Below are 22639 nucleotides of genomic sequence, written 5' to 3'. Positions count from 1 at the left end.
AGGGCAAAGAGGTGTGTCTTCAGTATTCACCAAAAGTTGTCTAGCGAAGGTACCAGGTGGACTTCTGTGGGAGGGAAGTCCACGACTGAGGGGCTGCCACCGAGAAGGCCCTCTCCTGGGCTGCCACCACCCAAGCTTGAGGGGGAGTGGAACTACTCAAATTAGACCCAATGACCTGAATGGACATGCCTAGAGCTGGCCGGTTAATTTCCAATAGGTCTACTTTACGATTGACTTGGACGCAACCCCGCCCTCCACAAATTGGTGGTGTTGTGTGTCTTTTGAGGCAGTGACTGGCCCAAGGCTACGCAGCGAGAGCTTCATAGAATTGTAGAGTTGGAAGGGACATTGAGAGTCATCTAGTCCAACCCCCTGTAATGCAGGAATCTCAACACGGCTGAGTGAGGATTTGAAACCTGGTCTCCCAGGTGCCAGCCCTCCAACTACTATACCACCCATTTTAATTTTACCAAACTTTAAATGATACTTGGGGCAGAGGTCCATTAAGACATTCCACTTCCCGTTGGAATCCTATTAACCAATGTCAGGATTGAGGTGGGCAAAAGAAATAGAGAAGGGAGAAGGAGACAGGTACAACCAGAATCCCAAACAGCAACCCTTGTAGCATTAATTCATGTCATATTTTATTTTATTTTCCCACAAAGACTGTACAAAATCCATATAAAATCCTGGCATTGGAATGGGCTATGGTTTAGTATCCAAAAATAATTCCCCAAAGGGGATCCCACCAGCCTTATAACTTACATGGGGACGTGGAGAACACGCTGCCGGGGGGGGGGGGGGAAGAGGGGCTGGAATTATGTACAGCAGGAGCAGGAGAGGAGAAGAGGGTCCCGATTCAGGGGGAGAGTCACAATATTTACAGGAATGGGGCAGGTGGGAAATGCCACAAGATTTCCTGCATGTTTATATATATATATATGTATTTATATATATTTATATATACACACACTATCTCACATATTAACAAGCTTTACATGATCAGAAAAAAGGGAGCCTGTGGTGAATCAGGACGCAGTCTGTATTATCGTCGTCCCTGTTATTATTATTTTTAAAGCACCAAAATGCATGAGCGTAACCTGCACGAGCCTCCACAGGGGCCGAATGTGCGTGAAGGTATCGGGGGGGGGGTGAGGGTGAGTCAGGAACTACGCTGGTCACCGGCTGATGTCACGGCTGGAGTCCCAGGCTTTGGGGCCAGGCTGTAGCTTCAGGGAGTCAAAGAAGGGGTGCTTCAGGGCCTCGGCCAGTGTCAGCCGCTTGGCCGGCTCGTATTCCAGCATGCCCTCGATGAGGTCGAAGAGCTGGTGGTGTTCTTCGGCCTCGGAGGCCAGGTACCTCTGTGGGGAGAAGGCGGCTGTCAGAACGCAAGGAAAGACCGGCTGCTGGAGGCAAACCTATGGGGATGCTGTGTGCCGTTCTGGTCACCTCGCCACAAAAGGGTTTATTGCAGAGCCGGGGGAAAGTTCCCCAAAGGGCAAGCGAAATGATCAAGGGGATGCAGCAACCTCCTCATGAGGAAAGGCGATTCTTAGGTTTAGAGCAGCGTTCGAAATTTGCCAGGCGCATTTTGCTCCTGGCTATCGACCAAACGCGACCGAGTGAAGATGCCCGGGCGCCAGGATGGTGCCTGACGTCGCCACCATCTGGAGATGAATGCCGGGGGATCCTTGGATCTAGATTGTTTTCACACACTAATACCCCATCATGTAGAATTCTAGCCATTATATTTTATCTGCACAATCAGAACGAATTTCAGGAACCAAGAAGTTGTACTGGAAAATGTGACCTTTGAGCCTCCTGGCCCCCAAATGGCAACTTACGGCATTCTGTTTTGGGGACTGTAACCCTGGGTTTAAGAAGCCATTTGGCACCTAGCTTATATATCTTTTAACACTGGTTTAGAGAAAAAGCGAGTAACAGGTGGCATGACAGAGATGTATGGCTGGAGAAAGTGGAGAGGGAAAAGACTCCCCCCCATCACTCATTAACACTATAACTTGGAGGGCATCTAAGGAATATGAATGTTGGAAGATTCAGGACAGATAAGACACGGCACTTGCACGCAGCACACAGCTGAAATATGCCACTTGCTCCCGCAGGGGGCAGTGAGAGCCAACAGCTTGGATGGCTTTAAATGGGGGGGGGGGGTGAGCTACCAATTGGCTATTCCATGGCCAGAGGGGAGTTGGTCTTGTGTTCAGGACCTGCTTGAGGGTTCCGCATTGGGGCACCTGGCCAGCCACTGTGAGGACAGGATGCTGGACTAGATGGGCCACTGGCCTGATCCAGCAGGCCCTCCTTATGTTCTTATGGCTCGGTATATGACCACTTCATACTTGAAAGCGGCTCTTTGCTTCTACCCAGTTTCCACTGGTGCCTGCCAACCTGCCTTGCCCAACCCTTCCTCCCAGACCCTGTGACATCCCTCCAGAATCTCCCTCTCCCATCACAAAGCAGCCTTACTCTCAGCGGCTTGCAGTTCTCTCGAACATAGCGCCCAGCAGATGTGTTCTCGTCCCAGTCCAGGCGGCCGTGATAGAAGTATTTCTGCTTCCTGCAGTGAACGAGAAATGGCCAGGTGAGGTCCATAGTACAAAGGTGAGAAGAGGGGTTAGGGAGCAGCCACCCACCCAACAACCCCAAAGGAAGGAAGGGTTTCAGATTTTTCCCATCCCATCTCACACATGAGCACCAAAAAGCCCCCACCTGGTCTTCCTGGTCATCCTCGATGGAAGGGGACCCAGGATTCGCTCCATCATTGCCAGATGCTCTCTGTTATCATGGGTCTGGGAAAAAAAACAGCTTGGGATTGAAAATGTTTTTTGGGGGGGAGGGGAGGAATGAAGCACCATGCTGGGAGCTTTAGTCCAGCGGCGGTTGGTGGGCAACATGACTGGCTATCTCCCTGCTGGAGACATATGCCAAAATAACATTTCGTTTGGAAGTTGGTGTCAAAGCTCTATCAAGGCTTTAGGGAATTATGATCCCTCCTCCGGTGGCAGTCAAAAGGCAGATAGCCGAAAGAGTTCTTACCACGTAATTTATTCAGTATTCACAGAGAGAGACAAAGGAACGCTGTCTTTACAATAATGGTGCTGCTCCAAGTAAAGTCCCATCCCTTCAGTCCCTCCTAATATACATCACCCCTGCGCAGGCTAGTCAGTGCTTTCTGCCTCTGAGATTTCTGTTCTGCTACTCACACAGCCCATCTGGGTTTGGGAGAGGGAGGATCAGGAATGCTTTCAAGAGACACTGAGTCTGTTAACTGTCTCTCCCCAGATGCTTCTCCTTCCTGCTGCTCCCCCAATATATCCCAGCTTTCCCCTTCGTCAGCCTCTGAACTATGCCTTTCGGCAAACCACTGTTCTAAATCTACACTGTTCTCCTCTTCCCTGGAAGCTGCAGAGAGATGTGAGCGGCAGTGGCGGCGGCTCCCACCATTCCTCCTCAGTCCAGCCCCTGACAGTTGGTTGCCAGTGTTGTAGTGAGGTCTTTGTAGATATACTGGGGACGGAGTTTTGAGAACCGATGCTACAGGCAATTTGTGCTACAGACCTTGTGGGATGCTCACCTGGAACAATGTGAAGCCCATGTAGTACTCAAAAATGATGCAGCCGATGCTCCAGACGTCACAGGGCTGGGTCCAACCGAGCTCTGTCATACCGAGAAAAAATTTCAGCAGGTTGCCCCGGAGCTGGCCAAGCCCCGCCGCTGCCCCACCTCTCCTCACCAACCCAGTCTTGTGCAGATCTTCCTGCCCTGCCCACCTGCACAAACTCACTAGCAACCCCAAAATCAAGTGAGCGCCAAGACACTGACCCAGGATGACTTCTGGGGCCCGATAGTGCCGCGTGGAAACGATGGTGCTGTGGTGCTCGTGGTCGAAGGTGGCGCTGCCGAAATCGACCACCCGGACGGCCGTGTTCTTGACGCTCCGCTCATCTCGCTTCTTGTGGGGAGGGGGAGACGAGGGAAGAAAAGAGGGGGAAGGGGCGGTTAATGCAGGGTGGAGGGGGCATCAGGCTCGGGGGGCCATGTGCAGCCCCCCTCCCCAAGGCCTCTATATCTGGCTACACCCCACTTCCCCAGGCCACATCCCATAGCAGTTCTGCTTCACCTCCCACCCTAGCTTCCAAGCATTTTTTGCTTGGCTGGAATATGCCCTGGGGCTCCCATAATGCATTTTGCTTGGATGCAAGATCAAGAAGGGGGGTTTGAATGTGGGTAGCAGTGTTTCCCAAACTTGGGTCTCCAGCTGTTTTTGGACTACAACTCCCATCATCCCCAGCTAGCAGGACCAATAGTCAGGGATGATGGGAATTGTAGTCCAGAAACAGTTGGAGACTCAAGTTTGGGAAACACTGAAACTAGTCTACTGTACACTAGGGAAACCTGACGTTTGTTGTTCTGCACACTTTTGCCTCTGGTCCCTGGAAGATTGTCCAAGAGGGAATGTGGCCCTCAGGCTGATGTCCCAGGCAAGGATGGGGAAAGGACACAGCTTTACATGCAGATGATTCCTGGTTCATTCACCAGCACCTCCAGGTAGGGTGGGTAGAGAGTCCCTGCCTGAAACCCTGCAGAGGTGCTGCCAGTCAGTGTAGACAGTACTGAGCTAGATGGTGCAATGGTCTTGATTTGGTGCCTAGCAGCTTCCTATATCCTGCCAATCGGCCCTGCTCGTCACTCTTTCCACCATGGATCCAATGCTGCACAGACTGCGAAACGCAAAGGGAGCTTCGGCCACCCCTGCTGCTGGCCTGTTTGTCGCAGTAAGATACGGATTTATCCAATGCACAGACTCACCTTTTCCAGGTTGTAGGTCATCTCATAATCAGAGTTGACAAAGAGGATGTTTTCAGGCTTGAGGTCCGTATGTGTGAGCTTGTTTTCATGCAAAACTGGAGGGGGAGGGAGGAAATGAAACCAGGTCAGATTTTGACACGAGAGGTGGGTACAAGGTAGGATGTTAAAACTCGCAAAGGAAAAGGTGCACTCGTTCATCCTACACAGCTCTAAAAGTTCTCCACGTGAACCAGGCCACAGGTCAGCACCCCTCCCCTCCAAGCCCTCTCCTCGGAAACCTTTTAAAGACAACATTTTCATCTTTCCAGGTTTAACGCATCCACTTTTAGGGGACACTTCCCTCCTGGATGCAGCTGAACATAACCAAGTTGCTTTCTACAAAGAGAGACTGCTGGAGAGTAATGTCTCATCAAAGGGCACACAGAGGTGTTGTCTGGCTTTTCTGCCTGGGATCATTTTAACTGGAGATTTCAGAGTGTGGACATTTTTCGTGCAAAGCAAGCCCGGCCTTCCAGGGATCTATGGCAGATGCGAGTGAGGCACTGAAGACCAAATGTGGCCCCCAGGTACCTCGCCACCGAGTCTTTATGAGGCTCCTCAGACTACACCTCTCAGCAGCCCTGCTCTGTCTCCTCCTGAAGTGGATTTGTGTGGCTGGAACGTGTCCTTGAACTGCGACCATCCCTCTGGCTTGCCAGGATGGAGGACAGAGTGGGGCAGGGGTGTCTGCAAAGAGGCAAAAACCTCTCGACTTTGTACAGGTGGCTACCTTCTGGGTATGCAGAATGTAAGAACCTGTTCCAGATTCTCGAGTCCAGGAAGGGGGAAGACGGCATGTTCCGGGTCTGTCCCTGCAACTCCCCTGTGAGGCAACTTTGCAGTAATACTGCTGAATACCAGCTGCTGAAAAATGCAAGAGGGAACTGCATTTTTCTGCTTGGGTCCTGCTTCCCACAGGCATCTGGCTGGCCACTGTGAGAACAGGATGCTGGACTAGATGGGCCATTGGCCTGATCCTGCTGGGCTCTTGTGTACTTTCTCCAGGCCATGCTTTGTTTTACAAACTTCCTGTCACCTCTTGTTCAGCTTTTCTATAAACTACAAAAAGCTGCAACTCATGAGCTGCAGCCTTTTTTTTTTTAACGGAAATGGTCTAAATAAATAAATGCATTCAACCGTCCAGATCCACCAGGCCTGCGTCTTCCTGCAGCCTCTTGTCCCCACTTGCCCTCCCACCCCAGTCCATGTCTGCTCTTGGCACTCACATTTGACAGCCAGGCACACTTGATAGGCCATGTGCCTTATCTGGTGCAGGGGGTAAGGCAGGTAATTGTTGTCCTTCAGGAAGTCAAAGGTGCTGAGTCCCAGCAGCTCGAAGGAAATGCACATGTGACCGTGATAGTCGAACCAATCGTACATCTGCACACACAGGCTGGAGGACAGAGAAAGGCACAGGCAGTTGAAGACTCCTCCCTGCAACCAGCTGCAGTTGTTTTATCAGGCTACAGGAGGAGGAGAGTGATGGGACTCGCAAATATTTATTGCCTATTCTTTTAGCGGCCACTCGGCTAGATATGGCTGAAACCTTGAGGGCCTTACACAAGGATTATCCCATGACTCGGGGTACAAAAATGTCTGGTACTTGGCCACTACTGAGAAAATAACTCAGAAGTGATAAAAGGAACAGAAAAACTGGGGGGGGGGGGATTGCAGATGTTGGAGATTCATTCCCCGTGTCTGCAGTCATGGGATTGTTGTCTATCACATGACCGTGTATGTTTTCATTCCACAGAGTGGGAAGTGACGGAGACAGGATGTTTGTGTTACTGTGTTCCGTGAAGTGGGACTATTGTGCTTTGTTCTTTCTCTTTGCTGTCTGATGCTAGAGAGGGAGCCATGTTGCAGTGTTCCGTGTGTTTATATGTAAATAAAGTAGATTAGCGAAAACGCTGAGTTGCTGAGATCTGTTTACGCATGCTGCGAAGACTTTGCGGATCCCTAAGTGTGCTGATGCTTCTTGGTATCAGTCGCTGTGAAGTTCGGCCAGAAGAAAACTTTTGAAGCTCCCGAACAACCGACCAGGAGGGAGAGAACATGCCAGCCGGGCATGTGTCTTTGCCAGGGTCCTACACAAGAGTAGGACGCTCCTGCTAACAGCAATATGGTGGCCATTTACTCCATATACAAACGAAACTGGTCTTGAAGATAAAACTCTCCAAAGCAACTTTGCATGTATTGCTATCCTGAACAGGATGGCTTGAACTTTATTTCTTCCTTGGGAATGACTGAGACAGAAAGCACAATTTTTGTGCTGTCTCCAGAACATTACAGGCCGGACATTTAGATAACTTGCAGATATTTATAAGAATCGTTCATGTTAATGTGCAACCAGATACCTATTATGGGGATGGGGGGATGTCATGCTATATAATTGCTATTATATATAAAACAATCCAACAAAGACTATTATTTTCAAAAACCCTCCCCCCTCAACTAGCTGCAGCCATTTTATCAGGTTAAAGCAGGAGAGAGAAGGCCTCTCCATTGCCTCCGCTGAGAACAGCGATGCTCAGCTCCCCCCTTGGCTGTTGCAACAACTCTGCTTACTAGGTGGGCCATAGGCTGGCTGCTCCTTCTCTCAGTCTAACCTGTCTAACCCAATGGCCACCAGCTACCGCTGGTAAAAACATTTCTACACTGCCCTTCAGTTCCTTTACAGAAATAAAAGTAATTTCCACTAGGTGGCACTGTAGGAGAAAGCCATGAGTTCCTGGACCTGGTCTAAGAAGGCAAACCAGGAAAAAAGGGCTGGGCCAGAGTTCCTCTCCTTGACAAGAGATTTTGCAGAGGGTGCACACACCTATTTCGAGATCTGTTAGAGCTACTCACTTCTTGTTCTCCGGATCCTTCTCGTTAATTTTCTCCAACACGTTGATCTCCAGCCGAGCTGCCTCTTTGTACTTTTCCACATTCTTGATTATTTTTAGAGCCACCCGTGTATTGCCCCTTGGGAGGAATGCAAGAGAAGTATCTCAGAATCAAGGTATTTGGGTGGAAGAGGGCGGGGAGAGATGCTTAAAATGCTATTCATCACCTCAACTTCTGACTATAGAGAACCTGTGGAGCCCCCCAGAAGTGGTTAAGACTCCAGTTCCCATAATCCGTGACAATGGTCATGGATGCTGGCTGCTGGTGATAATGGGAGTTGGAGTCCAACAACATCAGGAGGGCCCCACAAATTCCACCACCCCAGCTTTACACCTCTGTAAGTTCGCTTAAAATATGATCCCTGATTGATTGGGACACAATTAGTCTAAGACAGAGGCCGGCAAGATTTACCTTGCCTGGGCCGGATCAGTCCCGCGGAGCCCCCTCTGTGGGCCGGATAGTGAGCGTGCATGAGCACGTGCGCTTGCCATTTCTGGTGTCTGCGCGAGTCTGCACATGTGCAGACGCAATTTCTGATGCCGCAGAAGCGAGTCCCCGCGCCGCGCCAGTTAAAGGCGCAGCACAGGGACTCGCCAAGCAGGCGGCTCAGTTCTGGGGCAGCTTATAGGTCGGTTAAACGGCCTCCGCAGGCCGCTTCCGGCCCATGGGCCACAGGTTGCCGACGCCTGGTCTAAGACAGAGGTGGGAGCCTCTGGAGGTTGCTGGACTACAACTCCCATCATCCCTGACCACTGGCCATGCTGGCTGTTGCAAGTTGTAGCCCAACAGCATCTGGAAGGCTCCAGAGGTTCCTCATCACCTCATCTAGGTACAGAAGTACATCTTGGACTGGCGGGTTGCCTATGTCTACAGCAGGGGATGGGTACCTGTGGCCATGGAGATATTGCTGGACTCCAACAACATCTGAACGGCTCCTCAGATTCTTGTCTACTCCCTTACCCCCTCCTCTGCTGCATTTCTTGCATACATTTGGTCTTTACCTAGATACACATGCATTTCCTGGCAGAAATACTTTTTACCAATATGGGGAGAAGTGTGTCTGCGCACCATGTGGTCATATATAAAAATCTAGGCACCAGCTAAGGTTATCAGTCCACACCATCTGATGAAGTGGGCTCTAGTCCACAAACAAGAGCAGCCCTGCTGAATCACAGCAAAGTCTATGTAGTCTCCAGCACCCAGCTTCACAAAAAGCCAGGTCTGAGTTAGGACCATAGGAAGCTGTCTTATACTAGTCAGACCATTAGAACATCAAGCTCAGTACTGTCTACACTGACCGGCAGAGGCTCTCTGGGGTTTCAAGGAGGGGACATTTCCAGCCCTACCTGGAGATGCTGCAGATTGAACCTGGGACTTCTTGTACGCAAATCAGATGCTCTACAACTGACCTATGCCCAACTGAGCTACCGCTGTATCAAGCAAATATTACAGAGACACTCTGGGAATCTGCCTTCTACTGAGTCAGACCACTGGGTCCCTCTAGTTCAGTACAGGCTATGCTGACTTTCCTGGATTTCAGACAGGAGCCTTTTCCCCAGCCCTACCTGGAGATGCTGGGGATTGAGCCTGGGACCTCCGGCATGTAAAGCAGCTGCTCCAGCAGTGAGCTAGGGCCCTTCCCCACAACCCTTGAGCCACCCTTTTTTTTCTAAGCTGGAGGATTCCCAGGTGCTTTTGCTGTTCCTCACAGAAAAGCAGTTCCAACCCACAATGCAAGATTCAGCCCCATAAGCCTTTAAGCAGAACACATTTGCTATGTTTGCTTCAAGTGACCAGCACAGCTGCCGCTCAGACAAGAATCCCAAATGCGGCATCCTTCTGCCACCGGCTCACTCACCTGCGGTGATCCACACACTGTACCACCCGGCCAAAAGTGCCCTCTCCGAGGGTGCTAATAATCTCGTCTGAGAAAGGAGAGAGAGACAGAGACAGAGAATGTGAGAGAACAAGCAGTGTCTGGTTGCAGCGCATAACACACCATCACAAAGGCTGCCTTTGCCAGCTCAAAGAGCCAAGACAGGGAGGCCCCTGCAAACTAATTCAATCCCTGACACTTTGGGTAACAATATGAAAAGATAACAGAGAAAGGAGTTGGGAAGGGAGACCCTTTAAAGAAAAGGAAACAGAAGAAGGGCTGGGCTTTTTTTTTCCTTAAAAAACAACAACAATTAATACTGCGAAGAAAAATAAAAAAGGAACAAGTAGGGAGGGGGAAGGGAAGAGAGCAACTGCGCGACTGCAACGGGAGCTTAACTAGAGACTAGATTATGTTACGATTTGGCTGTACATCTTTCTTGAAGCCAGTCGCCGATGCGATAGACGAGGTGGCCTTCGTCGTCGTCTTCCACGCTCTTGGCTCTCCGGCCGCTTTGCTGACTCCGCTGCGGGCGGGTCCCCAAAAACGCAGGCACAGGCAGAGGAGGGGAGGGTTTTCGTGTTTTCATTCATTCATTCACCCGGCCAATTCGGGGCGTTTTCAAACCAGCGCAGGGGCAAGCCAGCCAGCCAAGCGTCACCCATGGAAATGGTAGGTAGGCCCGTTGGCAGATTTGAGGAAGGAAGGAGGGACGATTCCCAGGCCAATTCATACGGCGCAGAGGCGCATATATATATAAACGATAAGGGATATTGCAAGGGAAAAAAAAGTCAAGATAACACACACACTAGCTTAGGAAATCTCTCTTTTTAAAAAATAAAAATAAAATGTATAATCAAAGAAGTAGTAGTAATATATATATATATATATGGAGAAAGTCTTCCACAAAACAGACCCACCCAAGTCAGTACAAAAGGACAGGGCAGAGAGAAAAGTCGGGTCCTTGCATGATAGGGTCTACATGCTGGAAGAGCACACAGACAGTGGCTCACCAGCCAGAAGCTCAGCAACCACAGGAAAGGGATGGGGCTTGCTTGAAGCAGACCCCACCAGACAATCAGTGGCAAGGGATGGAAATCCTCCATGGGCAACCTCATCCTTTCCAGCCTCCTAGACTTGCTTACCCCCAACATGCAGAGAAGGGAAGGAACTGGACTTTGATGGCTGAGCACATGCTCTGTAGACTGAAGGCCCAGGGTTAAAACCCTGGCAACTCCAGGCAGCTGGTGATGGGCAAGACCTTTCTCTGTCCGAGATCAAGGAGAAGCACAGAGAGTCAGAATCTACTGGGCTAGATGGGCAAAAGGCCTCAACTGGTCTAAGAAAGATCTCCCATGTTCCCAGAAGCTGTAACTTCAGGGAGCATTTCCCCCAGTTACTATAAGGAGAGAAATTAGGTTGAAGCGCACAGCTCTCCGTAAGGTAGAACTTTGGCTGAACTCTATCCACTAACCAAAAAAGCTGGGTCAATTGTATACCTACGTGATGTACCAGAACATTTCCTAGTTCAAGGCTCCCAAAAGTCCAAAGGACTCATGAGTGGAAGAGCTTGACTGTTGTTTCTCTGCACCATTTGCCGCTCTGGCCATGCCTCCTTCTGAACAGCTTCTGCTTTGGGGGGAGCAGATAATTTTGCAGCATGTTTGCACAGTGTGTGATGGGGTGATTTCAATTCCTCCCGATACAGAGAGGCAAGAGCTCTTGTATGAGGATGCCTGCTGCATCTCTGGACTATGTCACTGCTCTGGCCTTCCAATCAAGAGGTACGACCAGGACAAGCAGACACACGACAGAAAACAAAGGAGTTGTTGGTTCATACTCTTACAGAACCTCAAAGTCAACATTTTTTTAGGTGCAAGAAGGAATTGTGTCCTCAATTGTTAACATCCTCATTTGTTAGTTCGGGGAAAGATATGTGTGTCAGCTATCAGAAGTTGGGGACACACCAATTCTACAATAAAGCCCATGCCTGTCCTGGGAAGCGACAGAGAACCTATCAACCTCCAGAAGTTGCTGGGCAACAGCTCCCATAATCACTGATCATGCTGGCAGGGGTTGATGGGAGCTGTAGTCCAGCAGTATCAGGAAAGCCACAGATTCCCCATGAGAACTGTTAGGAAGCTGGCAGGCACCCACTGTTCTGGGAGTATCCAAGAGGTCTACCTGTTTTCTTCCTACAACACAGAGCTTGCTCAATTAAAAAACCTCTTCGAACTCTATCAAGTGAGCTGGTCTTGGGCAAAATGAACCAGCTGTTTGACTTAGTATTCAGTAGCTTCATATGCAGAGAAAAGAACTACATCCTTTGCAAGCAAAAAAGGTCGCCTGCTCAGTTGCTGGCATCTCCTTGTAGGGCTGGGAAAGGTCCTCTGCCCCAAAGAAACTTTAGAGAGATACTGCCAGTCAGACTATGTAAAGACTGGGCTAGATAGATGGAATACAAAGTTGGTTTCCTATTTCATACTCTCACAGGTTGCCAGTTTGGCATCCCTGTTGGGCTTACAACAGGGTGGGGAGAAATACATATAGCTCAGGGGCACAACATCTGCTTTGCAAATGCTGCATCTTCAGGTAGGACAGGGAGGGACCCCCTGTCTGAAATCCAGGAGAGCCTCTGCCAGTCAGTGTAGGGAATACTGAGCTAGATGGACTATGGTCCTGAAATTTAGACTATGGAACCAGCAGGGTGCCAGAGGCCTCCACTCCCTACTTAAATGTACAGGTGAAGACAACCACCTGGGAGCAAACAAGCTGAAGAGGCCCACCACAAGGGATAGGCTGAAATCATTCACACACACTCGTGGCGAGGCTGTCGTCACAAGAAGTCACACTGTGAATCTTCTTTTTAGCACAAAATCACGGGCCTTGCCTGTGCGTCTACAGAAGTCTGAAAACTCGACAGTGGTTGGCCTGAGCCCTCTGAGAGCACCTCAGGTGACCTTCAAAGGGGATGCAGGCAAATTCATGAGGTGGGGAAGGACATCAATGGCTGGGTGTCATGATGGCTATGAGCTACCTCTGAGATCAGAGGCAGCCTGCCCCCTAGAAAACAGTAACCAGAGAGAGGACTATTACCATCATGCTCCAATTGCTGACACCACAGGAGGACCAGCTTGGCTACTGGGGAGACGGGACTCTTCCTACATCCCTAATGCATCAGTATTTGCAGTCCATCGTTAAGAGCACAAGAGCCCTGCCAGATCAGGTTAATGGCCCATCCAGTCCAGCACCCTGTTCTTAGCCTGAGCCTTAGCAAAACAGTGCTCTCCCTCTGGTGAATGGTATTTGGAAGCATTACTGCCTCCGACTGTGGAGGCAGAGCATAGCCATTATAGCTAGTAACCATCCTTACCAAAAGACAAGGGCGGGAGCAATCTAGGACTCTCAACAGAGCAGGACAGGCCTCCAAGCAGCGTGGACGTTTCTGGAACGGAAGGGGGCTCAGGACTAACACCGGGGCCTCGAAAGCATCCACTGCGCAGTTGTGTTTCTCACGGAAGAAATATGGCTGCCTCTGGAGGCTTGGAGGCCGCGACAACTACTCACCGATGAGGAGCGGCTGAAGGAGCGGCTGCGGCGGCGTCTCCGCCGTCGCTTCCGGCGGCTGCTTTTGCAACTGCGGTAGCTGCCATCCCGGGAACGCTGATACTCGTAGGAATGGTGGTAGTCAGGCTCGTAGTAGGCGTCGCCCCGCTCGCGGCTGTACCCATCTCGCCGATAGCCGTCGCAGTAGCGCCGGTCGTAGGCGCGCCGATCAGAGGAGTGGTCATCGTAGCTGGGAGAAGGGCAGCGGGGGAGAAACATGGCACAGTTCAGCCAGGGTCCAGGAGCAGAGGCAAAGGGTGTTGGGCCTGGCTGGTTCACAGTGCTGCCTGGGCCGGGCTTGCCCCCCAACCTGAAGCTTGAGCCTGTTGCCTGCCCGGCCCCCCTGGACCCAAGCGCCATGACATCTAAGAGCTGCGGCATGCAAAGTTGCTGCATCTCAGTGACAAGCGACGCCCCTCGCATTTAATCAAAAGTTGGCCCCAGCCCCGTTTACAACCGCCCTTTGTGCTGTGCACGTATCTGTTCTCAGCCACTGTTCTCATGGTTCTCAGCCACTCGTTGTGCACCAAATAGTTTTTATAAAAGTGTCAGAGGAGGCCCTCTTTATGCAAGAACACAAGAAGAGCTCTGCTGGATCAGGCCAATGCTCTTATCTAGTCCAGCATCCTGTTCACAGTGGCCAACCAGATGCCCCAATGGGAAGCCTGCAAGAAGGGCCTCAGGGCAGCAGCAACTCAATCCATGTGTAGTTCCAAGTTCCTGGTTTTGAGAGGCCCGCTGCCTCTGACAGTAGAGGTATAGCATAGCCATTGTGCCATTAGCCACTGATAGCCTCAATCTCCATGAATTGTTCTAATCCTCTTTTAAAGCCATCCAAGCTGGTGGCCAGACAGGCCTCTGTGGAAGTGAGATACATAATTTAACAGTACACTGTGTGAAGAAGTACTTTTCTTTATGTATTCTGCAACATATACAACTACCCCTTTGGAATTCCACACACACACACAGACACACACACACACACACACACACACACACACACACACACAAAATAGGCCTCATCAGGGAGCTTACCATGTTTCTTTCTCAAGTGTACATCTCAAAAAATATGAAGAATGGGCAGTGCAAGCACACACACGCACCATATAGACAGAAGCCTCAGGGACCTTCAGCCTTCCCTGAACTGATGCCCTCCAGACTCCAACTCCCATCAGCCCCAGCACGCACGGCCAATGGTCAGGGATGATGGGAGCTGGAGTCTAACGTCATCTAGAACAGCGGATCCCAATCTTTTTGGCATGGCGACCAGCAAGTCCAAAGCATCTTGGAATGGTGACCAACCAATTTATTGCCACAATTGACAACACAGCATCCTAAGTTGCCAACGAAATAAAAAAGACCACTTATGAAACTTGCAACAACATAATGGGAGACTTGTTTCTAGGACCAAGGTGAAACTTTCAAGCTACTTTGCTATTTTTACTATAGGATGCTATTAAGGTAACCTTGTTAAAGTACTGAAATGTTGCTTTTTGGATGTTGTTATATTTGTTATAAGGGACCCAGGTGGCGCTGTGGGTTAAACCACAGAGCCTAGGGCTTGCTGATCAGAAGGTTGGCGGTTCGAATCCCTTCCACGGGGTGAGCTCCCGTTGCTCGGTCCCAGCTCCTGCCCACCTAGCAGTTCGAAAGCACGTCAAAGTGCAAGTAGATAAATAGGGACCGCTCCAGCGGGAAGGTAAACGGCGTTTCCGTGCGCTGCCCTGGTTTGCCAGAAGCGGCTTAGTCATGCTGGCCACATGACCCGGAAGCTGTCTGCGGACAATCGCCGGCTCCCTCGGCCTATAGAGCGAGATGAGCGCCGCAACCCCAGAGTCGGACACGACTGGACCTGATGGTCAGGGGTCCTTTACCTTTTTATATTTGTTATTGTTTTATTGTGTTCTTATGAAATTGCTTTTGCACTATTTGATTTTGAAATACATTTGTTCCTGTTTTCTTGGTTTTAAGCCACTTGAAGCATGATTATTTTGGTGCATAAAAGCGGAATACAAATACAATTACGAATGACTTTGCATAGGCTTTGCAACCCACTTCATTTGAATCTAGAGGGCTGATCTAGAGGGCACCAGGTTGGGGAAGGTTGGGCCATTCACCCCAGAGCCACTCTTTTCTAGGGTCCTATTTCAGGTGCCACAGCCAGCACTGGCTCTTGCTACCTTCTGCTCCTACCGACAGCACGTGCTCACCTGCGGGAACGGACATGATAGCTGTCTTCCCTGTGGTGGCGCCGCTCGCTGCTACTCGACCGCGAGCGACTCCGCCTCCTCTTGTGCTTGCGGCTTCTGTAACGCTCGTGGAAGCTGCCCCGGCTGCTGCGTTCTGAAGAGCGGAACCTTCTGGAATGAGGCATCTGCAAGGAAAAGAGGGAAGGGTTAAGTGGGCCTACCTAAACTGGCCACCAGGTGAGCAGCAATTAAAATGTTAATGGGGAGAGGAGCCTGTTTTGAATTGAAAAAGAAAAATGAAACAAAGGGCTTTCCCCAGCAGTCAACAGAATAGTGTTTTGACACAAACTAATCTATACAAGCTTTTCATTAATTAAAAAAGCCCTGCCATTATGCTGTTACATCCAATCAAGAGCGATTTACAAGAGCTATTTAAAAGACCATGCAGAGTTTCCAAATTGCTCTTAAAATAGCTCTTCCTATCCCCCACGGATGGAAGAGCCTGTGTCTCTCCAGATCTTGCAGGGCTGTAGTTCCCTCCATTCCTGACCAGTGCCTCGGAGCATGCACTTAGCCCACGCCTTTGCTTTGAATTCACAGCAATTGTAATATGGGGAGGAAATTCCAACTGCCACACTGGGGCTTACACCTGAATAAAAGATGTTATGGAATGCACCATTGTGGGAGGGGAGCTTTCGTTACTGCTCTTGTTAAAACAGCTGAGAATCAGAAATCCTTGCCAATCTATCCCCAACCCGCGCCAGTCTTTCTGCCCACCTCCACGCCATGAGGTCCTTGTGTTCATTGATACACAGGAAGCTGAGCAAGTTTCTCTTCCATGACCTTGCCTAATTCTCTTTTAAACTTGAAGCCATCCAAGTAGGTGGCCCTCAGTACCTGCTCAGGTGGGAGCGCATTCCAGCGTTTAAGCATGCGCTGTGTCAAGAAGAGCTTGAGATTCCTAAATCTCTGCAACACACCACCTTTCCACACACTCAAAGCAGCATGCGAAAGAGATAAAAGAACCACAAAGAAAACCATTTTAGAAACCCTGCAGGAAAAGGAAAGAAAACAGCACCAACAACAAACAAACTCAAGGCTGAGCTGGAGACAAAGCACAAGGACAAAAAAAAATGCAGCTCCATTTTCAGTTCCGACTAATAATTTACAAAGCAAACTTTTAAAAAAAGGAACTGTAAAAGGAGCAGAATAAGACAGCTAAGACACACATAGGCAGAAGGATTCATTACAGACTTAAAAAAAAGCAGTAAGATAAAAATAATTCAATATACAAAGTGTCCAGGATTATTTATCTACATCCATTTCTTACTCTGTATCTAAATCAGTTTCTTAGGCTACATCCACACCACACCTTTTTTCTGACAGCACCTAGAACACATTTATTAGGCGCCTTGCCAACAAATGACATATTTTAAAAACAATATTATTTATATTCGTTAGTCACTTTCCTCACAAAAGTGATCTAAAGCGACCTTCATTAAAACAAATCAGGTAAAAGCCTTAAAACCACATCTTGAAAAGATGGGTCTCACAGATCCTGCCCTACTCAAAGAGGCCAGAGATGCCTGAAACCCTTCAAATTAAGGGCCAAAAGCGCAGGTGAAAAGGAGAGTCTTTACCTAGCAACTAAAAATAAAGATGGTGCCAGGTGAGCCTTCCTGGGAAGAGCATTCCACAAGCAGGGGCCGCCTCTGAAAAGGCACGTTCTCTTGTCAGCCTCCGGACCAACCATGGGGGGGGGGGCACACACTGTTAACAAAGCTCCCATTAATTTATCATTAATATTAATGAAACTAATTTTAAAAACAGAACCTGTCCCTTGAAAATCTGTCCTTCCTATCCACCATCAGTAACAGTGCTACGTATATTACGAATTACAGGGTTGAACAATATAAGCATCATTATTAAATTAAAAAACAACAACACTTGCACTGAAAAACTACTCTCGTCACCCACCTCAGATACAATTATGGTGTTGAAAATACTGTAAATACACTATTAACAATGCTACTGTTGTTAAGTCATTACTACTATTACTACTACTGATATACTACTAATAAATAATGCTAGCAGGAGCCAGCCTCTTACCCTGCTGTCATTGTAACACATTTCACACACAATTGTGCTGCATCTATTACAGACACATTACTCAACAATGTCATTACTCTTCATATTAAATGACAAAATCATGCTAATGAAAAGAAAGGCAGCCTCCTCCCCTGAAAAGCTACAATAGTTACCCTACAATGCTGGTGTTGGGTATATAAAGGGCATGATGTTAATAATAACTTTAATAATTTTATTATTTATAACCCCAGCCACTCTGGGCAGCTTCCAGCAAAATATAAAAATATAATAAAACACCAAGCAGTAAAAACTTCCTGATACAGGACTGCTTTCAAATGCCTTTATCTCATTAATATCTGATGAGAGGGTGTTCCACAGGAATAATAATAATTTTATTATGCTTTTTTCTGGGGTACCCAAGGGTACGCAGTATTGGCACCTTTTCCCCTCAAATGTTAAAAGTGTGGCACTTACTCATGGCGAGTACCAGAAACGTTTCCCCCTAAAAAATAAAAGCACTGCTGTTAACCATGTTAGTGTGCCAGTGTGGCACATATTAGTTCAAGTGGTGGACTAGAACTCTGGGAGACCTGGGTCCAATTCCCCGCTCAGATGTGAGTGATCCTGGGATAGCTGCTGTCTCTTAGCCTAACCTACCTCACAGGGTTCTTGTGAAGTTAAAAATGGGGAAGGGGAGACCCATGTATGCCACCTTGAGCTCCTTTGAGGTATGGTGGGATATACATGTAATAAAGAAATAACAGTGGCATTGTCATTATTATTGCAATGAAAAGCCACCCCAAAGGAGCTGCTCTTGTCACCCATCTCCCCTAGAGTGATGGAATTTTACCAAACTAAGTCCTACTCAGAGTAAACCCACAGAAGTCAACAGATTTAAGTTAGCCTCTCTCTCTCTCTCTGCATGTATATGAAAACCACCCTTGGTAACAAGCAACTAATAAATAAAACGTTTGATTTTATGATAAATTTGCTTGTTGTCCTTTTTCGGTGGATTGTCATTTATATGCACCACATAGAAATGCAAATAATTAAGTGGTATACAAATGTTTCAGATATTATTTTTATTATTGGTATTACCTGTCTGTCACCTGCAGGCCCCAGGACAGGGTTACATCAATTTAAAATCATTTGCTGGTTTCTCACAGGAACCTGAAAATCTGATTGCTCACTGCTAAGAACAGGATGCTGGACTAGGCAGGCCCATTCTTAGGCTCTTATGTTTAAAACTCAGGATTTAAAATAGTCAAAGGAGGGTGGGTCCTAACAGACACAGCTCCAGATTCCAGCCGGTCTACAGAACTTCGCTGTACGTTTTTCAGCACCTGCTAAAAACATTTTCTTGCTTAGGCAAGCATATCCAGATACGCAGAATGCTGACGTGCATTTTAATCTGGTTCTGGTTGTTTTTTTTAAAAAAAAAAATAGCTGGGGTTTCTTTACTGATCATTTCATTGCTTTACACTTTTTGTGAACCCTTTTGAGGTTTTTTTTGGTTTTTACAATCAAGCTGCATATAATAAATATGAAACAAATAATACCCCGAAGTTGGGCTCTTAGCCCAACACAATCCACACACCCTGCTGTTGCCTGCATTAGGACTGTGCTGTAAACAATGCCTAAGTGTGGTTGTGGTTGCTGTTAATTACCACTGCAACAACAATGGGTGGTGATGTGGCATCCTCCCCCCCACAACCTTCTGCCCAACCGACCCTGGCATTAAGAGCCATATGCTCTACCAACTGAGCTATTCGCTGCTTTAAGTCTTTCCCCCAAGTCACTTCGAGGGGTGCCTGTGTTTACAATCGAGCGGCCTATACAGGAAAATAAATAATGCTGCGAGTAGGGCCCTCAGAGGCCCACCCTGCTGGGGTCGCCTGGCTGTTCCCAAGGCCTAAGTGTGGTTGTGGTGGCGACTGTTCACGACCCCCATTATTGCGATGTAATTAATTGAGAGGTAATTAATGAGAGGTGATTAATAGTAATAGTAATAGTAATGAAAGAGAACCGAGGGAAGAGCTACCCCAGGTCACTCCCCCTCCCACAGGACCCCCTGGGCCTGGTCTGCCCCTCATGATTCCCCCCCCCGTCCTTCCCCATAGAAGCCCCCACCCCCATAGCGGGGGGAGGGGCGGACGAACTCCCCTCGCGCCACCCCGGCAATAATAGCCCTCCCCCCGCTCTTTCCCGCACCCTCTTGGCCGCCAGCCCGGTGCGCTTGTCCCACAAGAAGTCCGTCTTGGCGGCGGCGGCGGCAGCGGATCCTCGTCTCCCCACTTCCCCGAACTGAGGGACGAAGCCAGCTGCTCCGAGAGAACGGGCGAGTCGCGGCGCGCATGCGTCGCCGTCGCCGTTGAGCTCGCGATCTACGCGTGCCCAGCATACGCACATACGTACGGCACGTATCGGGGTGGGAGGGAGGGCGGTGTAAGAATGCGCCGTGTGCTGGCGTCGCCGGACGTGCGATGGGTTGGGCGAGGCGTAATGGAGCCGCAGAGATAGGAATGAGGAAGAGGCGCGCGCCCCACCTGGAGGAGAGGGTAATTTTTTTTGCTTTACGAGTTGCTGGACTACAACTCCCGTCGTGCCTCCTTGAGCTTTTGGCCGTTGCTGGCTGCTGGGGTTGCTGGGAGTTGGAGTCCAGCAGCGGCTGGAAGGTCTGGCAGGTTATTCCAGCCTTATATGCATGGAGGAGTGAGCCTTTGCTTGAGCTGTGCTCCTAGCACAACCTCTGTTTTCATTAGTTCTGTACCCTTTTTACATCTATCTGTGTTTTAATAGGGGTTTTTTTTTTAATTGTTTCAATTCTGTTACAGTGCAATTACTTTTTGACTACCGGTATTCTCTTTTGTATGTTTTCAGCTTTTTGTGGTTTATGGCATGCATGTTGTAAGTTTTATGAGTTGCCTCGAGTCTCGGGTATAAATAAGGATGATGATGGTCGGATCTCCAACGTCCATCAGCCCCAGGTGACATGGCCGGTGGTTAGTGATGGTGGGAACTGGAGCCTTCCTGCTTGGCAGGGGGTTGGACTGGATGGTTCTTGTGGTCTCTTCTAACTCTATGATTCTAGGTATCTGAAGAAGTGTGCATGCACACGAAAGCTCATACCAGGAACAAACTCAGTTGGTCTCTAAGGTGCTACTAGAAAGAATTTTCGATTTTGTTTTGTCTATGATTCTATAGGGTTCCTCCCATCCCCTGCCTTAAAGACTAGTAAACGTGTATTACAGAGTTACAATTCCCAGCAACTCTTAATAAACTACAGTACCCAGAATTCTTTAAAGGATGGAAAATGTGCTTCAAGTGTGCTCTTTTTAACTCAAGCTTTGTTCGGGGAGGGGAGAAGGAGAGCCATTGTCACCCATAGAAAAACTATGCACTACATAATTCAGAGTTCGGCGGTATGTGTCACCTCTAATTTTCTCCTAATTCTAGACATACACGAGAGACGCGTGGGTAGTGAAAACAAAATAAAAAATTCTTTCCAGTAGCACCTTAGAGACCAACTAAGTTTGTTCTTGGTATGAGCTTCCGTGTGCATGCACACTTCTTCAGCACGTGACCGCTCCTCCTCTCTCTCTCGCTTGCCAAGCGAAGGAAGTGAGCGAAAGGACGGGGTGAGGAGGGGCGGGGCAAACACATAGACACGCCCATAGCCACGGCCCTCCCACAAAAACCAACAATGGGCGCATGAAAGCGCTTGCAAGAAATTAGAAACTAACACGAGATTTAATAGCTGCTGTTTTTTTATTACCATTGCTGTTTGTATTAATACAAATCAGTATTAATTGTTAATCATATCCAATATCAATAAAAAGCAACAATGTTTATTAATCACAAGTAAGATTAATTCATAAGTAATACTATTAATACAAATACATCATCACCATTGTTATTATATAATCTATGCAGAGACATCACCTTGCCGACAAAGGTCCGTATAGTTAAAGCTATGGTTTTCCCAGTAGCGATGTATGGAAGTGAGAGCTGGACCATAAAGAAGTCTGATTGCCGAAGAACTGATGCTTTTGAATTATGGTGCTGGAGGAGACTCTTGAGAGCCCCATGGACTGCAAGAAGATCAAACCTATCCATTCTGAAGGAAATCAGCCCTGAGTGCTCACTGGAAGGACTGATCCTGAAGCTGAGGCTCCAATACTTTGGCCACCTCAAGAGAAGACTCCCTGGAAAAGACCCTGATGTTGGGAAAGATGGAGGGCACAAGGAGAAGGGGACGACAGAGGACGAGATGGTGGGACAGTGTTCTCAAAGCTACCAACATGAGTGACCAAACTGCAGGAGGCAGTGGAAGACAGGAGTGCCTGGCATGCTCTGGTCTATGGGGTCATCACAAAGAGTCGGACACGACTGAACAACTAAACAACAAAAAAATCCATGCACATGGAGCCTTAGAAACGATGAGACGGATAGGGCACTGCATCAAGGGAGTGATTGTAGTGTACTTGTTATGAGTGTCAGACTAGGATCTGGCTGATCAGGGTTCAAATCCCCTCTCTGCCATGAAACTCACTGGGTGACCTTGAGACAGTCATTCAGTCTATCCTGCTTAACAAGGTTGTTGGGAGGATGAAATGAGAACCATGTACCGTACATTACCATAAACTCTTTAAAAGGAAAGTGAGATATAAGTGTGATAAATAAATCATGCAATAAATAAACAAATGGGGCTTTCAATCTGGAAAGAGAGGAAGCAAGGGAAAGGCAATAAAATGGAGGCAGAGGTAAAGGGAGGAGAAATATTTACTTACTGCATTTAGGTAATTATTTCACTTCCGTTTACTTAAAACCTGTCAAGAATCAGACTGTGTAAGATCAGATCAGATCCTAAATACACCTGCTAGGGAGTAATTAAAGCCCCTTTGGGCTACACAGCTTGTAACGCTGAATAAATCTTCATTGGATGTGTGCCCTTTAATCCTATGTCTGCATTTATTATTATTATTATTATTATTATTATTATTATTATTAAATTCATAGCTGGCCCTTCAGCAGGTTCCCTTTACAAAAAAATGCAAGAAAATAAAATGTTGAAATACTACAGTAGAAAAGAGCAGTAAAGAAATTGTCAGACTCAACGAGA

The 22639-nt window shown here is 48.3% G+C and overlaps 1 protein-coding gene across 4 annotated transcripts; it reads right to left on the bottom strand.

The window, feature by feature from the left end:
• Nucleotides 1–622: 622 nt before the first annotated feature.
• Nucleotides 623–19882, bottom strand: CLK2 (CDC like kinase 2). 4 transcript variants are annotated; one of them, XM_033174156.1, is made up of 13 exons: nt 19729–19882; nt 15451–15614; nt 13202–13430; nt 10067–10160; nt 9617–9683; nt 7720–7836; nt 6096–6262; nt 4831–4925; nt 3844–3973; nt 3596–3678; nt 2731–2810; nt 2488–2578; nt 623–1361 (listed from the first exon to the last, which is right to left on the bottom strand). In XM_033174156.1, exons 2-13 carry the CDS (start codon nt 15612–15614, stop codon nt 1179–1181), a joined length of 1500 nt encoding a protein of 499 aa, XP_033030047.1. In that variant the 5' UTR covers nt 19729–19882; the 3' UTR covers nt 623–1178. The 4 variants fall into 4 exon arrangements, with proteins under 4 accessions (XP_033030047.1, XP_033030049.1, XP_033030048.1 ...); XM_033174158.1 differs by having other exon boundaries at nt 3844–3970; XM_033174157.1 differs by lacking the exon at nt 19729–19882 and adding an exon at nt 17407–17753.
• Between the last annotated feature and the right edge of the window lie 2757 nt (nt 19883–22639).

The sequence above is a fragment of the Lacerta agilis genome, chromosome 17 (assembly GCF_009819535.1).
Source record: "Lacerta agilis isolate rLacAgi1 chromosome 17, rLacAgi1.pri, whole genome shotgun sequence".
Classification (NCBI taxonomy): domain Eukaryota; kingdom Metazoa; phylum Chordata; class Lepidosauria; order Squamata; family Lacertidae; genus Lacerta; species Lacerta agilis.
Note: the sequence above shows the minus strand (reverse complement) of the source record. Positions and strands in the feature narration are given on the sequence as shown.

Excerpts from the sequence above, each read along its gene's own strand:
- CLK2 (XM_033174156.1), bottom strand. The coding sequence starts at position 15,614 with ATGCCTCATTCCAGAAGGTTCCGCTCTTCAGAACGCAGCAGCCGGGGC. Across the intron at positions 4,926-6,095 it reads AGTGTGCCTGGCTGTCAAAT|TTTTGCATGAAAACAAGCTC; the intron begins GTGAGTGCCAAG and ends CTCCCCCTCCAG. Across the intron at positions 3,679-3,843 it reads GGCCCCAGAAGTCATCCTGG|AGCTCGGTTGGACCCAGCCC; the intron begins GTCAGTGTCTTG and ends TCGGTATGACAG.